The following is a 15000-nucleotide window of genomic DNA, read 5'->3' as shown; positions in this document are numbered from 1 at the left end:
AATGTTGTAGACATTTTTTACAGTTATGTCTGAAAGAGGAAGGCTGGGGGTGTGGATGGTTTTATCTGGTTATAATTCATTGTTTAGTTAACACTGACCTGGCAACCCTAACCAACCCCCACAGTGCTGAGTCAAAGAGGAATAAATAAATAAATAAATAAACAAACACTGACTGGCTTATCAATCAGATCAGCATGAGGGGAAGATTTCCTCCTCTTATGAAATCTAATGAAACTGTGCGCAACGTAAAAGAAAAAATCGGTACAAATTTCAGGCTAATTACACAACGCATGCGCACTAACTTAATCAGGCTAATTTGTTGTTATGGCAACTAAGAGCCGAACCTGCTAATCATCTCCAGTCAATCAAAACGCTCCTGGGATCCACGTCATAATGGGTTGGTCTCGCGACAGGAGTGAGGTTGCCAGATTCTGACTCTTTTGTCTCTGAAGTGTGAATGTTTTGGGATTTTGGGCGCAAGGACAGATGTGCAGATGAAGTCGTGTTTATTAAACAGTGTTCACAAAACCAACCAAGTGAAATTAAGGAAAATAAATATGAATCGAGGGTAAGAAGGAAAGAACATACAATCTATGAGTGATAACGTGGCACAACCGCCAACACACAAATACAACAACAAAACCCACAAATACAACAACAAAAGCTTGACAATGAAACACACGCGGAAGTTAAACAGGAGTGCTTATTAGGAGTAACAGGAAACAGGTGTGAGTGATCAGTGAGACATGATCAGTGAGACGTGACGTGGTCATATGACGTGCTGGGGCTGATGGGTAATGTGGTTCTGCGCAATATTCGGCACAACCATGACAAATACCAGCTTTACAATACATTTTATCCCAACACAAATATTTATTATTAGTAACAATATTAGTATTTTTTAATAAACAAAATGATATCAATCAAGATCCCAGATAAATGTTACATTATTACCTACAACATGACAAACAGAAATAAATAAAAATGAGATGATGATGTAATCCGGGGAGGGTCCAGGTTGTTAGTATTCATTACAATAACAGGCTCATCACCTAATTACACCACATGGCCAAAAGTATGTGAACACATGAGTGCTGACAATCCAGTTCCCAAACCATGCGCATTAACACAGATTTATTCCCCCTTCACTGATATAATGCACTCCACTCTTCTGGGACGGCTTTCCAATAGATTTTGGGGCGTGGCTGTGGGGATTAGTGAGTGTGATTTTGGGGGTTTGGGGGCGTGGCTGTAGGGATTAGTGAGTGTGATTTGGGGGATTTTGGGGCGTGGCTGTGGGGATTAGTGATTATTCAGCTACAAGAGCGTTAGTGAGGTTGAGGTCAGGTGCTGATGTTGATGTAAGGAGACTCCAGTTCTAGTTCATCATAAAGGTGTTCAGTGGGGTTGAGGTCAGGGATCTGTTCAGGACACTCTAGTCCTTCTACCTTCTTCCAACCTTCACACACCACGTCTTCATGGAGCTCGCTTTGTGTCGTGCTGGAACAGTGTTTGGGTTCCTCTTAGTTCCAGTGAAAGGAAACTGTAAAGCTACAACGTACAGAGACGCTCTAAACAGCTGTGTGCTTCAGACTTCTAACTGTGGTAACAGTTTGGGGAAGAACTCATATGGGACTGAAGGTCGGGTGTCCACATACTTTTGGCAATATAGTGTATGTTTTGTAGAAATTGTGCAAATGAGCTGATTTGTGCCATTTTCCAGTGGAGAGTGAAGCCTAACATGAAGTCAGATCACCATCAGAATGCATCACAGTGCAGCATAACACACTCCGAAGAACTTTATCAGCTATCTACCCTCTTCTACGTACACAAGCTCACAGACGCCCATGTTTGGCTACTGTCGCAGTGATCCACAGGGAAATGAGAGTAAGCCCCTCCCACCCAGAGAGCACCAGCAGTCACGTGCTTTTGCTTCACACCTGTGGACAGCTGTTGCATAAACAGGATTCACACTCACAATCTCTGTATAATAATAATAACAGTAATAAACCTCTCAGACATAACATATGACCACGCCCCTCACATCAGAACTCAACATTTTCTGCAACTTTGTCTGAAAAACAAACGAACGGATGGATAAACGTGCAATCTGGCAACCCGAGTCGGGGAAAAAGACGGTAATTTGTGCCAGAACAGCTCTCCATTCCCGTTTGACCGGCATCAAGTGCACCCCAAACACACTCACACACTCTCTCACACACTCCCGGTGCATGCTGCAGGCTGGACTGTCCGTTACTGTTCAGATCTTTACCATGAAATAAAGCAGGACTTTCTCCTGGAATAAAGCAGCAGCAGCTGTTTGGAGATCTTCTCCTCCATCAGGCTCTATGATCTAACAGGTATGGATTCACTTCTGCAGAAATGGAAACTTTGCTCTGTTACAGGAATCTGAGTGTGATGGAGTAGACACACACACACACACACACACACACACACACACACACTCACATTCCTGCCTCAGGAAAGATGGGAATATTAAATATCTAAAGTGTTTTTTCACTGTACAGAATACCTGTAAATATTAGCATATCATTATATATATATATTTAGAGATGCTGCATGCTTTACTGCACTCGGGTTTATTTCTGCAGGGAAATGATTAATGATTAATGATTAATGATTAATAACAGGAGTTTTGCATGAGATTATTTTTATGATGCAACATGCAGAAACGGTTCTGCTGGGAAGGAAGAAGAACGACTCTGACTCTGACTCTGACTCTGTTTCTGACTCACTTCAACTGTGTAACAAGTTTCTACAGTAAAATAAATCAAATTAATACTAAAATACTACTAATAATAACTATTTACAAATAGAAATGTTTAAAATATTATCCAATGTGATTTTAATAAAATGTTTGAAATAAGTCAACATTATTGAATATGTATTTCATTTCTAGGCGAGATTAGCACAGATTTGGCATTAATTGAAATGAATGTTCCCACTCCGAATCTCTCCTTCTTTCCTGTATAGTGGATGAAGTGATGGCTTTTACACCCCACCTAGTGCACTTTGTAGGCATTAGGGATCATCTGAGATTCCTGTATGAATGCATTTAGATTGTAATGAGGAGGTGTTTGATTGTAATGAGGAGGTGTTTGATTGTAATGAGGAGGTGTTTGATTGTAATGAGGAGGTGTTTGATTGTAATGAGGAGGTATTTGAGATTCATTTCCCTGTGCACTACAGGGTGTGTGATAAACTGTAGTGAACTGTAGTGAGTATTTGGGATACGACCCGGTTAAAGGGGTTATTAATAAAGTGATCATTAAAGGGGTTTTAGGGTCAAAAAGTTTCAGTTTTTTGATTTTCTTCACTTGAGGAAAACAGCGCAGATGGAAAGTGAACTCGAACCAAATCCCTTCTTCAATCCGGCTTTTTTTTTTTGGCAGAAAGTGTGCGTGTGGCAGCGCAGTGTAATTGTGGTTTGGGAAAAAGTTTGGAAACTTAGATCAAATCTAAAATGTGTGTGTGTGTGTGTGTGTGTGGGAGTGAGTGTGTGAGTGAGAGTGAGAGAGACAGAGAGAGGGAGAGAGAACGCAGTGTTTTATTAGACAGTTAGTACAGTATTTAAAGGATTTTCTCAGATTTGAACTAATGACGTGGGAAAATCTGCAGCTCGGCTGTCACCTCATTACATCACACCGGGTACAACAGGAATATGTGTGTGTGTGTGTGTGTGTGTGTGTGTGTGTGTGTGTGTGTGTGTGTGTGTGAGTGTGTGTGTGTGTGTGTGTGTGTGCGTTGGCATTGGTCCTGGCCTTTAATTTCACTCCACACTGCCGCTGGCTCTCAGCCTGCACATCTGACTTAAACACACACACACACACACACACACACTGTATTCCCTATTTCCTTATGTCTGTCACTTTTTATCTGCTGGAACACTGCACCTGTCTGTCTGACTGTTTTCTCATAAATTAAGTTGTTAATATCTCTACCTGTCTGTGTTCATATCTATTTATCTGTCTTTTTATATATTAACCTGTCTGTCTGTCTCTCTGTCTGGTTACATTAATTTTTACACACCAGCTAAACCCCTGAGGTCAGAGTTTACTCACCTGTCTGTCATCACACACACACACACACACACACACACAGCCTGTCCTGTCCCTCTGTAGTCACGCCTGAATGACACTTGTACATTATAATGTTTACACCTTGGTTAGTGCACGAGATGTCCGATAAGCCGGCATTATACTGGAAATGACGACTCCGTAAAGACGGAAGTTTATAAAAGAAAGGAAGTCGGTGTTGAGTTGTTGTTTGTCTCCCTCTAGTGGACACAACTGGAACAGCACCGTTTCTTCACAAAAAAAAAAAAATGAGTACACACTTTAATGGACTATGTTTATGCGGAACACACAGGTCCTAGTCCTGACTGTAGTAGACTGTAGTGCACAAAGTATTGGCACCCCTCTCTATACAGTCCATTGATAGAAAGGGAGCACCACTGAGCAGTGTGGTGGTTTAATGTCAGTATAGCAGTGACACTGGCGTGTGTGTGTGTGTGTGTGTGTGTGTGTGTGTGTGTGTGGTGTTGAGGTTTTAATCACTGTGTCGAACACTTTATTCCTATCCTGTTTTTCCCTGTATTGGTGTTAGAGAGTAAAGCTCATCCGTTTCCTCTACAGTGTGTTAACTGTGTTCTAACTTTTTTGATTAAGACTCTCTCTCTCTCTCTCTCTCTCTCTCTCTCTCTCTCTCTCTCGGTCCTGTGCAGGTGTGAGCGTGTGTGTTTATTAGCGATGGGACCCGTACCCCTGAGTCTCCTGCTCTCTGTGTTGTTCCTGCTGTGTATAAATCCGGCTCTGAGCTCAGGTGAGGATGACTACACCTGGCCACAGAGGAAGATGCCGCTCGTGCTCGACAAGCGAACGGTGCGTCTGAGCGTCTCGAGCTTCTCGGCCGAGCGTCAGTCCGAGCTGAACGGGACGTGTGGGATCGAATGTCAGCGCCAGCTTCCAGAGCCGAGCACAGAGGCTCTTCAGGAGATGCTTTCTTACGAGACCATGTACGAGAACGGTACGCGCACGCTCACGTCCATCACGCTACAGGAACTTGAGCTCACGGCCGAGAACACGTCTTCATCCTCCAGATCACGGCGCAAGCGTGAGGTCTACGGCCCAGACACGCGCTTCACCATCTCCGACAAGCAGTACTCCATGAAGTATCCGTTCTCCACCACCGTGAAGATTTCCACCGGCTGCACCGGCGTGCTCGTGTCACCCAAACACGTGCTGACCGCCGCTCACTGCATCCACGACGGCACGGATTACATCAAAGGAGCAGAGAAATTGAGCGTGGGAGTTCTGCGTGACAAGAAAAAGGGAGGAAAGAGAAGACGAGGGAAGGGCAGAAAGGAGGAGGGAGAGACAGAGAAAGAGGAAACGGAGATGGGAGGAAAGAGACGAGAGCGGAAGTCTAAAGGTCAGAAGAGTCGGAGCAAGCGCAGCGCACCGTCCGGAAAGCCAACGTTTCGCTGGACGCGCGTGAAGAAGACGCAGATCCCCAAAGGCTGGTTTAAAGGCGTCTCGGACAGCGCGGAGGCCGACTACGATTACGCCGTGCTCGAGCTGAAGAAGGCGCAGAAGGTGCAGCACATGGGGCTCGGCATCATCCCGTCTGTTAAAAAGCTCCACGCTTCACGCATCCACTTCTCAGGATTCGACGACGACCGGCCCGGGAACCTGGTGTACCGGTTCTGCTCCGTTTCAGACGAGTCCAACGACCTCATGTACCAGCAGTGTGACGCAGCGCCCGGAGCGAGCGGTGCCGGTGTGTACGTGCGTCTGAAGGAGGCGGGGAAGAGGAAGTGGAAGCGGAAGGTCATCGGTGTGTTTACGGGTCATCAGTGGGTGCAGGTGAACGGCCAGCAGCAGGATTATAACGTAGCCGTGAGGATCACGCCGCTGAAATTCGCACAGATCTGCTCCTGGGTACACGGAGACGCCAGCATGTGCCAGAGCACCTAATGGAATTAAACTACCCCGTCTCTTACCCCATTTACCCCAACATCCTGCTTACATACTTTGTAACTGTGTATAGCAGTGTGAGGAATTTATCAGTTTAGAAACATAATCAAAACCTAGGGTTAAGGGTCTGCCCCATCCTGTACCCCGTCTGCCCCATCCTGTACCCCGTCTGCCCCATCCTGTACCCCGTCTGCCCCATCCTTTACCCCGTCTGCCCCACCCTTTACCCCGTCTGCTCCATCCTTTACCCCGTCTGCCCCATCCTGTACCCCGTCTGCCCCACCCTTTACCCCGTCTGCTCCACCCTTTACCCCGTCTGCCCCATCCTGTACCCCGTCTGCCCCATCCTTTACCCCGTCTGCCCCACCCTTTACCCCGTCTGCCCCATCCTTTACCCCGTCTGCCCCATTCTGTACCCCGTCTGCCCCATCCTGTACCCGTCTGCTCCATCCTGTACCCCGTCTGCCCCATCCTGTACCCCGTCTGCCCCATCCTTTACCCCGTCTGCCCCATCCTGTACCCCGACTGCCCCGTCCTTTACCCCGTCTGTCCTGTCCTTCACTCTGCCTGCTATCATTCAACTCTGTAGCTCCGTCTTTTGCCCGTCTTCTTTCCCGGTCTTTAACCCTTTCTGTTCCACCCTTTATAAAAGCGTTACTGAAACAGTAATAAGCCCAGGCGAGAAAACGATCAGCATTAACGTGTTTTTAATAAATTAATTATTTTGATTTGAATCATTGTAAAGTGTCAGGGCTTCAGAGTCAGACCCTGTCCTTCATCACTGCAACACAAACAACTTCTTATTAAAAACACTTTTATTTTTATTTTTAACTAAACCTGCTCAAAAGTTTTCCAGGATTCGCTCGTTTTAAACGGCTTTCAGAAATGAAAATATCAGTAAAAATCTCATCAGGAACTTTTTTAGACTGATTTTCACATTTGATGCGTTTTTATCGTTTGCATGTCATCAGTTGTTTTTATGCAAATTAGCTAGTTTTGGTGCAATGACTCAGAAAAAGAGATTTTCTAAGAGAAGAACATTTGGTATCTACTTTAAAAACATTTCTATATTGTGTTTTTTAATGTTTCATAACGAAGTCGTGTTTTAATGATGTCGGGGTCGTTTCTGTAGCCTGCTAAGTTTCGATGTAAGTTTCGTTAAAATCGTCTTCATGAATGTCGCGCGTTATATAAAACCACGCCCATGTCGACATTTTGGTGCTAATTTAATGTTTGATGTTAAACATTTTCTTCTCAGACTCGTCAGAGTGTCATTGAGTAACGTACTGTAGAATGATATGAATATTTAGTGTGCTAAATTTAATGTTAAAATTGCAGACGGTTATTTAAACTCCATCACCGCTGGACTCTTTTCTTCTTTATTTTTGTGTAATGACAGTAAGAGACGTAAATAACGGAGTGTAAATCAGGAGCGTTGCTGTAAATTCATATTTTCCAAAATGTGTTGGATTTTTTTTTTTTAGGGACCAAATAAATTATGATTCATACAAAATGTCCTGCGTGTGAAGTTAAAATTCTGACACGTGATTTCATTTCATCACTCAGACATTTTAATGTTCGTGTATTTATTTATTTATTTATTTATTTATTTATTTATTTATTTATTGCATCTCAAAAGGTTTACATGCACTGGGTCAGGGAGCAGAAAGATATGACGAAATCAAGGAAAATAAATATATTTATAAATACACAGATATAAATAAACTCATTGAGAAAATAACTAAATGAACAATATAATCTTCCTCCATTTTCTATCAGTAGATTTTAACAGTAACTGAAGGTCCACAGATGATCAAAAACAAGATCGAAACATCACACACACACACACACACACACACACACACACACACACACACACACACACACACACACACACACACACACACACACCACCTGCATGAGGTGAAATGATCCTGATTTTAATCATCTACAGAGGAAACGTTCCTCCAGTTCCTCGTGGCTGTGCTCCAACACCGAGTTTACCACGCCCCCTCAGCCGTCACTCGCACCTCCAGCTGGACGCTTTACTCTACGTGCTAATTAACGCGCTAGCTAGGAAGTCCACTTTGTGATGAAAAATACACGCTCTGAACTCCACATAAAAACCGGTGTTGGAACGCAGGATTAATAATTCCAGAAGAGGATCATGGGTAATTTCCTAGAGCACACTGTAGTGCGTGTGGTTATTTCACTGGTCACTGGGGAGAAAAATCCAAGAAATAAAACGAAGTATTTTCTGTAAATAGAAATGTAAACTTTACGGACGGAGCCTCACACTTTTACACGAGCAGCAGATACTTTCAGGTCCGTGTTACACACCGTTTCCCCTGTAGTGTGTACGGTGAGATAAACCAGAGGTGTATAAAACGCTGCTTTTATTTCACGTGAAGGCGTTAACACGTCCTCTCCAGCAGCAGCTTTCACATGAAATCCTTCTTACAGGTGACCGAGCGAACGCCAGGTAAAACCTGATGTCATATGATTGGCTGACCAAATTTAATGTAAGCTCCGCCCTCGTCAGCACGTGTTAATCGTTATCACTGTTAATCAGGTGACGTCTCGCGTGTTGGTGCGAACACGGTGTATCCGTCACATAAAAGTGTGAGGAGTTTCATGTGTAAAAGCATCTGCTCCATCACGTTGTCATAGAAACCTTTCAGTGAAGAAACCTGACCGGAAACGAACAGCGGCGAGCGGAAACCACGACGACACTCAAAACAAACGTCTACGTGTGAGAGGGAGCGAGAATTTCCAAGCCCGGGTATGATTTCTACTGAATATGTTTACGTCATGAAGTTATACTCATAAACGAACGTGTGTAGAACCGACAGCGGGATCACGTCATCATTTAATAACCAGATTCACATCATCCACAGATACAGAGGAGAGAAAAACCTTCTGCAGGTACACGTTACACACTGCTCCTGCGCGCACACACACACACACACACAGAGCACAGGAAACACACACACACACACACATCATTCAGGTTCTGAAGCTAACACTTGGCGAAAACTCTACACATTTTGAACATTTTTACATTTTCTTTTTTTCTCCTTTTGTTTAGTTTCCATTAAAACAAAAGATCACATCGAGATAAAGCACACACACCTCTCTCTCTCTTCATTAGATTTTCTCCTCTTTTTTTCTCTACAGTTTACTTCACAGTTTGTGCTACAACATTACACAGCGCAGGGAGGAGGGATGGGGTGTGGTTATGAAAGAAGGGGCGGGGCTATCTGCAGGATCTTCAGGTGTATGTGGGTGTAAACGATCAGTGAATCAGCTTCACCAGAGCCGAGTCCAAAATCACTGAGGAGAGAGAGAGAGAGACACACACACACAGAGTGAGAGAGAGAGAGAGAGAGAGAGAGACACACACACACAGCGAGTGAGAGAGAGAGAGAGAGAGAGACACACACACACAGCGAGTGAGAGAGAGAGAGAGAGAGACAGAGAGACACACACACACACACACAGAGAGAGAGCGAGAGATAGAGAGAGAGAGAGAGACACACACAAAGAGAGAGAGACACAGAGAGAGACACACAAAGAGAGAGAGACACAGAGAGAGAGAGAGACACACACAAAGAGAGAGAGACACAGAGAGAGAGACAGGTGGAGCTTCTCGTACCTCACAGATTATAAGAAGTCTTTAATGTTGAGGTCGGCCAGCGGGTCCTTAGTCTGCGGCTTCTTGGGGCTCTGAACTGCAGACCCCGGAGATAGCTGAGGAACACGCACACACACACACACACACACACACACACAGTGAGTGGACAAATATGTAAATAAACACAACACGGTCTTCTATATGTATAGAGATGTTTACTGGTGCAGCTGCTCCTGCGAAAGGTGGCCTCATCATCGACTGCCCCATCATCATCTGCTGAGGCATCATGGGAGCTCCAGCACCTCCTGCAGTGGGCTAGAGAGAGAGAGAGAGAGAGAGAGAGCGAGAGAGAGAGAGAGAGAGAGAGAGAGAGAGAGCGAGAGAGAGAGAGAGAGAGAGCGAGAGAGAGAGCGAGCGAGAGAGAGAGAGAGCGAGAGAGAGAGAGAGAGAGAGAGAGCGAGAGAGAGAGAGAGAGCGAGAGAGAGAGCGAGCGAGAGAGAGAGAGAGCGAGAGAGAGAGAGAGCGAGAGAGAGAGCGAGAGAGAGAGAGAGAGAGAGAGAGAGCGAGAGAGAGAGAGAGAGAGAGAGATTCATTTACAGCATGTTATTGTCACTTTTGACCTGTAGATGGCGCTGGGAGGAAATTAGTTGCATGGCTTTTCAAAATTATTTTGATGATTGGACAAAAGTTCAATCATGGAGGAGTAGCGAAAAAAATGTTTTTGACAAAATGTAAGATGGAGGAAAATCCGGCTAAAAATAAAGATATAAACAATAGGGTTACACCCCTTCGGTGCTTGGCCCCCTAATAATAATAATAATAATAATCTGGTATATATTCACCAGACTGAATGCAGGCTGCGCCCCCAAGGGTGGTGGCATGGTTCCAGTAGGCGGAGTCGCTACAGCTGTTGCCCCAGCCTGAACACAGATCACATCTGTATTTTTGGGGATTTATTGACATTATAAAGGTGTGTAATGTAGTAAAGTGTTTTGCTTTAAGGTGATGCAGAGCTGCTGAAGTTCCTCAGAGCAGAGTGAGATGAGATCAGTACCATGGGTGGAGTGCTCCAGCTGGTGGGGGCGACCTGAGGGGCCCAGTTCACTCCACCGGTCAGCTTCTTCTCCCCGTCCCTGCACCACACACACACACACGCAGTGTGACTCTGATTGATAGGAGAGAGATGAAAGAAGCCCCGCCCACCCTGACAGCAGGACATCCTCCTTCTGATAAATGTAACATGTTATATGTTAGAAAAATAAGAAACACACAGGGACAGATCTTACTTTTTCTGACTTCCCATCCCCAGATCTGCAAAAGATATCAATATAATTAATAGGAAATCATGAATATTAATGAATATTAATCAGTATTTGTGTTATACTCAGTGTTAGTGTCACTCACTTCCGACCAGGTTTGCGAGCGATTCATCCAGATCTATACTGATGGCTTTAGCAGGCAGACCAGCGGTGGGCATCATGGCGGGTGAGGTGGGCATCATGGCGGGTGAGGTGGGCATCATGGTAGGCGTGGCGGTGGGCATCATGGTAGGCATGGCGGTGGGCATCATGGTAGGCGTGGCAGTGGGCGTGGCTGCTGGGGCTACCACAGGAACCGTCTCTGCAGCAACCATAGGAGATGCTGCAGAAACTATAGGAGTACTACTGCCACCGGTACTCTGAGGGGTTATGGAGGGCATGAGGAGGTCCCCTAATCCATCAAACACTACACACACACACACACACACACACACACACACACACACACACACACACTGTACAGAGAAGTCCTGAGAAAAGCAATAACACACACTCTGCACCTGATGGAGGTTATTTGATGTTGGAGTGTACACAGTGTTTATTCTCTACCCATAATGCACTGTGTGTTCATATGGTGTGTATTCTGTGTGTGTGTGTGTGTGTGTGTGTGTATTACCCACAATGCACTGAAAACAGTGTGTGCATAATGAAATGAGTAGGCATTTAAATGTCATTGCGCTGCTCCTCTTCAGAATCTTTAACAGAGCAGCTGTTTGTCTGCGTGCAGTAACTCCCACCTGATGGATCGAATCCTCCAGAGGGCGCTGTAGAGGCCGGTACGGGGTCAGAGGTCACAGAGCTGGAAGGAGGCAGAACAAAAGCATCAAAGCCCGAATCCAGCAGGTCGCTCGGGGCAGCGGATGCTGCAGTGACCGCGGGAACAGGAGGGGCGGCCGGGGCCACGGGGGAAATCAAACCTATGAAGACACAAGGAGGAACACGGATCTGAGACAGTCACACGCTCATCTGCATAACACACACACACACACACACACACACACACACACACACAGAGTGTTGTACCTCCGAGCAGATCTCCTGTAGATGTAGAAGTGTGTGGTTCCACTTCAGGTTGTCCAAACGTGTCTGATCATCACCATCATCATCACATCATCATCCAGAGTGCAGCGTGTGAGTAGAGAAGTGTTAATCAGCTTCACCACTGAGACAGGGCCACACAAAAAGTGAGACAGAACACACACACACACACACACACACACACACATTCTATCTATCTCTGTAAGTTCTCTATCACAATTTTGTGTCTGTTCCTAAAATTCAGTTTGCATTCGGCTGGATCCTGTAAGGTCGACATTTTGTTGAAGATGCCCGTATTTCCAGACCTGAGTAAGAAATTAAGATCAGGATCAGAACAAAAACACAGAACACCAGCAGGGGGCGCTACAACACTGTACACACACTACACTGAACCACAGAACACCAGTAGGGGGCGCTACAGCACTGTACACACACTACACTGAACCAGACCACATTTATGTGTCTGTGGAAACAAGTGTGACTGTAATCAACATCTGCATGCATCTGTGTGTGTGTGTTTGTGTGTGTGTTGTACACACCCAGCAGGTCCAACACAGGAGCATTAGTTTTGGGCGGAGACACAGGAGCAGCAGCGAGAGATGGAGTCGGAGTGATGAACGAGTCTGTTAGAGAGAGACAGAAAGTTAATTAGCTGCACACACACATGCATACACGCATGCATACACGCATGCATACACGGATGCATACACGCATGCATACACGCATGCATACACGCATGCATACACACACACACACTCACCAGATAACAGATCAGCAGTGACTGAAGCATCAGGTAAAGGTGAAGGCCCTCGAGAGACAGCAGGAAGATCTTCAGTGAGGAAGAGGAGGAAGAGTGTGAAGAGATCAAAGTGCAGATAACACACACACACACACACACACACTCACAGTGAGCTTTTCCACCAACACTGCAGGAGCCGATGTGTTTCCAAACAAACAAACAAACAAATAAATAAAGAAATAGTTGCATCATCAAGACCTGGGGGCGGGGTTACTCCTGATGTCGTCATGGCGACAAATGAGTGAGAAGCTGTTCACATGAGCGCTAATATATAATAGAGAGAATATGAATGAGTGATGTAATAACAGGCGAGAGCACAGCGGGACTCGGACGTCCTCTTCACTGCATCTTTGCTGATTTCAAACTGGTAGAGATTGCTAATGCTAATGCTAATGCTAACAAGTTTCATCAGATCTACAGATCCCTCCCTGTCAAACATCATTACGGTGATGTACTGAAAACCACCATTTTGGACTGAAGAATTATCATAACACTAATCACACTGTTGCACCTTTAGCATAAACACTGAGTAATGCACTGATAAATATTATGTACTGAGAAATTTTCCAGAATCAGAACCATTACCCAGAACTAGTGCTTTTCCACTGGTCAGAGAAGCCACAGAACCGGTTATGAGAAGTGGGCTGTGTCCCTGATGCGTGATGTCGTCTCTGAGCAGCCGCTACCTTCATAACGCTTACACTCATGACCAAGACCTTAACAGCAAGACACTAATTAGCAAAATGAGGAAATAACTCCGCCCCCAACTCGTTATGTCACTAATTCTTCAGTCTGAGGAAGTTGACGCTGCAGGCTGTGTAAAGAGTGTGAGATGTTTCAGATCGCGCTCCAGCACTGTGCCAGTGGAATAACTCCAGAACCAAGAACCAGAACCAAGAACCAGAACCAAGAACCAGAACCAGGATAGACTCTGTGTCTGTGATAAAGGAGGTAGACAGACAGAGAGACAGACAGAGAGACAGACAGAGAGACAGACATGCGTTTACAGGCCAGTGCATGCACGAGTCCGAGTCATACACAACACCAACACACTGTGGGGCAAACACACGGTTAGAGACATGAGCAGGAGGAAATCAGGAAGAAAAGACCAGAAAGGAGACGAGACATTGGACACACGGAACTTTGGGAACTTCTCCTGTACCTGCACCGAACAGATCTACGTTAGTGGGAGTTACGGCAGCTTTGGGCTCTGAGGAGGCGTTTTGTTCAGGCACAGAATCAAACATATCTACACACACACACACACACACACACACACACACACACACACACACACATAGTTACGCTTCAAAAATACACATCAGCATCTGAAAAACTGTCAAAACACTTTCTATCGAGCCTGTATTCATAAATCATTATAAATCATTTTATTTGAATATTTTCTGATCTGTTACTGTGAGGTCATGAGTCGATTCTTTTAGAAGAACGGATCCGATCCGATTCGTATATATTAACTTCTTTTGATAAATGTAGGCAATGTACAGTAGGCTGTGTTGTTATTCTTACAGATTAATTTCATTTAAATGATTCACTGAATCTCTTCAGAATCACAGCAAATCAGAATAAATGAAAATGAATCTTTTTACTGACTCACAGAGAAGCACAAGAACATAATGAATGTATTGATGTTCAGGTTTATTGTTTTATCAGAACACTAGTATGTAGATTTTATTACATGCAATTCCTAGTAAAAAATACTGTGTTCAGTAGAAGGTAGAATAAGATTTTAGTAAATAATTATAACCATAGTTTGGTCAAGAAGAAGAATCACCGTTTATTATATCACAGCAGTGAGTCGTTTGGGAGTCGATTCTTATTGGTGAGCTGAACATAATGATCCTGAAAAGAACCGTAGACTAAAGTTCTTTAGAGACTAAAGTTCTCTGTGTGTAAAGTTAATAATCTACAGTCTGTATTACTGCAGGAAACGAGTCTCTGATTCTCATGCTGAAGATGCACATAATGAAATGACAATTTTTAGGAACTCTAACACTAAGGTTAGGGTTAACCCCAACCCCCCAACCCTAATCCCTAAACCTAATCCCTAAACCCTAAACCTAATCCCTAACTCCAACCCTAATCCTCCTACCCTAACCCCTAACCCTAATCCCTACCCTAACCCCTAAACCTAACCCCTAACCTAACCCCTAAACCTAACCCCTAACCCCAACCCCAACCCCTAAACCTAATCCC

At 44.8% G+C, this 15000-nt stretch overlaps 3 protein-coding genes across 7 annotated transcripts in view; 2 read left to right on the top strand and 1 right to left on the bottom strand.

Annotated features, from left to right (window-relative positions):
* Nucleotides 1–2153: 2153 nt before the first annotated feature.
* On the top strand, nt 2154–6100 carry prss35 (serine protease 35). The gene is made up of 2 exons (XM_017495287.3): nt 2154–2360; nt 4745–6100. The coding sequence occupies exon 2, from the start codon at nt 4770–4772 to the stop codon at nt 5994–5996; it is 1227 nt and encodes a 408-aa protein (XP_017350776.1). The 5' UTR covers nt 2154–2360; nt 4745–4769; the 3' UTR covers nt 5997–6100.
* LOC128628845 (DNA-directed RNA polymerase II subunit RPB1) lies at nt 5996–7509 on the top strand. Its single transcript, XM_053673807.1, has 2 exons — nt 5996–6013; nt 6095–7509. The coding sequence occupies exons 1-2, from the start codon at nt 5996–5998 to the stop codon at nt 6713–6715; spliced, it is 639 nt and encodes a 212-aa protein (XP_053529782.1). The 3' UTR covers nt 6716–7509.
* An 80-nt stretch (nt 7510–7589) lies between these two features.
* snap91a (synaptosome associated protein 91a) overlaps nt 7590–15000 on the bottom strand; it is a 27105-nt gene continuing 19694 nt past the window's right edge. For 2 of the 5 annotated variants that reach the window (XM_017495280.3, XM_053673717.1), the window contains 12 exons: nt 13949–14035; nt 12748–12816; nt 12527–12610; nt 11973–12035; nt 11687–11866; nt 11035–11355; nt 10917–10941; nt 10685–10763; nt 10473–10550; nt 9850–9945; nt 9652–9746; nt 7590–9329 (listed from right to left, as the gene is read on the bottom strand). In XM_017495280.3, the coding sequence (XP_017350769.1) occupies nt 9660–9746; nt 9850–9945; nt 10473–10550; nt 10685–10763; nt 10917–10941; nt 11035–11355; nt 11687–11866; nt 11973–12035; nt 12527–12610; nt 12748–12816; nt 13949–14035 (1169 nt within the window). In that variant the 3' untranslated portion in view covers nt 7590–9329; nt 9652–9659. Of the gene's footprint in view, nt 9330–9651; nt 9747–9849; nt 9946–10472; nt 10551–10684; nt 10764–10916; nt 10942–11034; nt 11356–11686; nt 11867–11972; nt 12112–12526; nt 12611–12747; nt 12817–13948; nt 14036–15000 lie in introns of those variants that run through there. The other 3 variants (XM_053673716.1, XM_053673715.1, XM_053673718.1) reach the window with 3 other exon arrangements.

The sequence above is a fragment of the Ictalurus punctatus genome, chromosome 20 (genome assembly GCF_001660625.3).
Source record: "Ictalurus punctatus breed USDA103 chromosome 20, Coco_2.0, whole genome shotgun sequence".
Lineage (NCBI taxonomy): Eukaryota > Metazoa > Chordata > Actinopteri > Siluriformes > Ictaluridae > Ictalurus > Ictalurus punctatus.
This window is presented reverse-complemented; position numbering and strand designations above follow the sequence as displayed.

What these genes read in the sequence shown, in the direction of transcription:
- prss35 (XM_017495287.3), top strand. Translation starts at nt 4,770, where the DNA reads ATGGGACCCGTACCCCTGAGTCTCCTGCTCTCTGTGTTGTTCCTGCTG.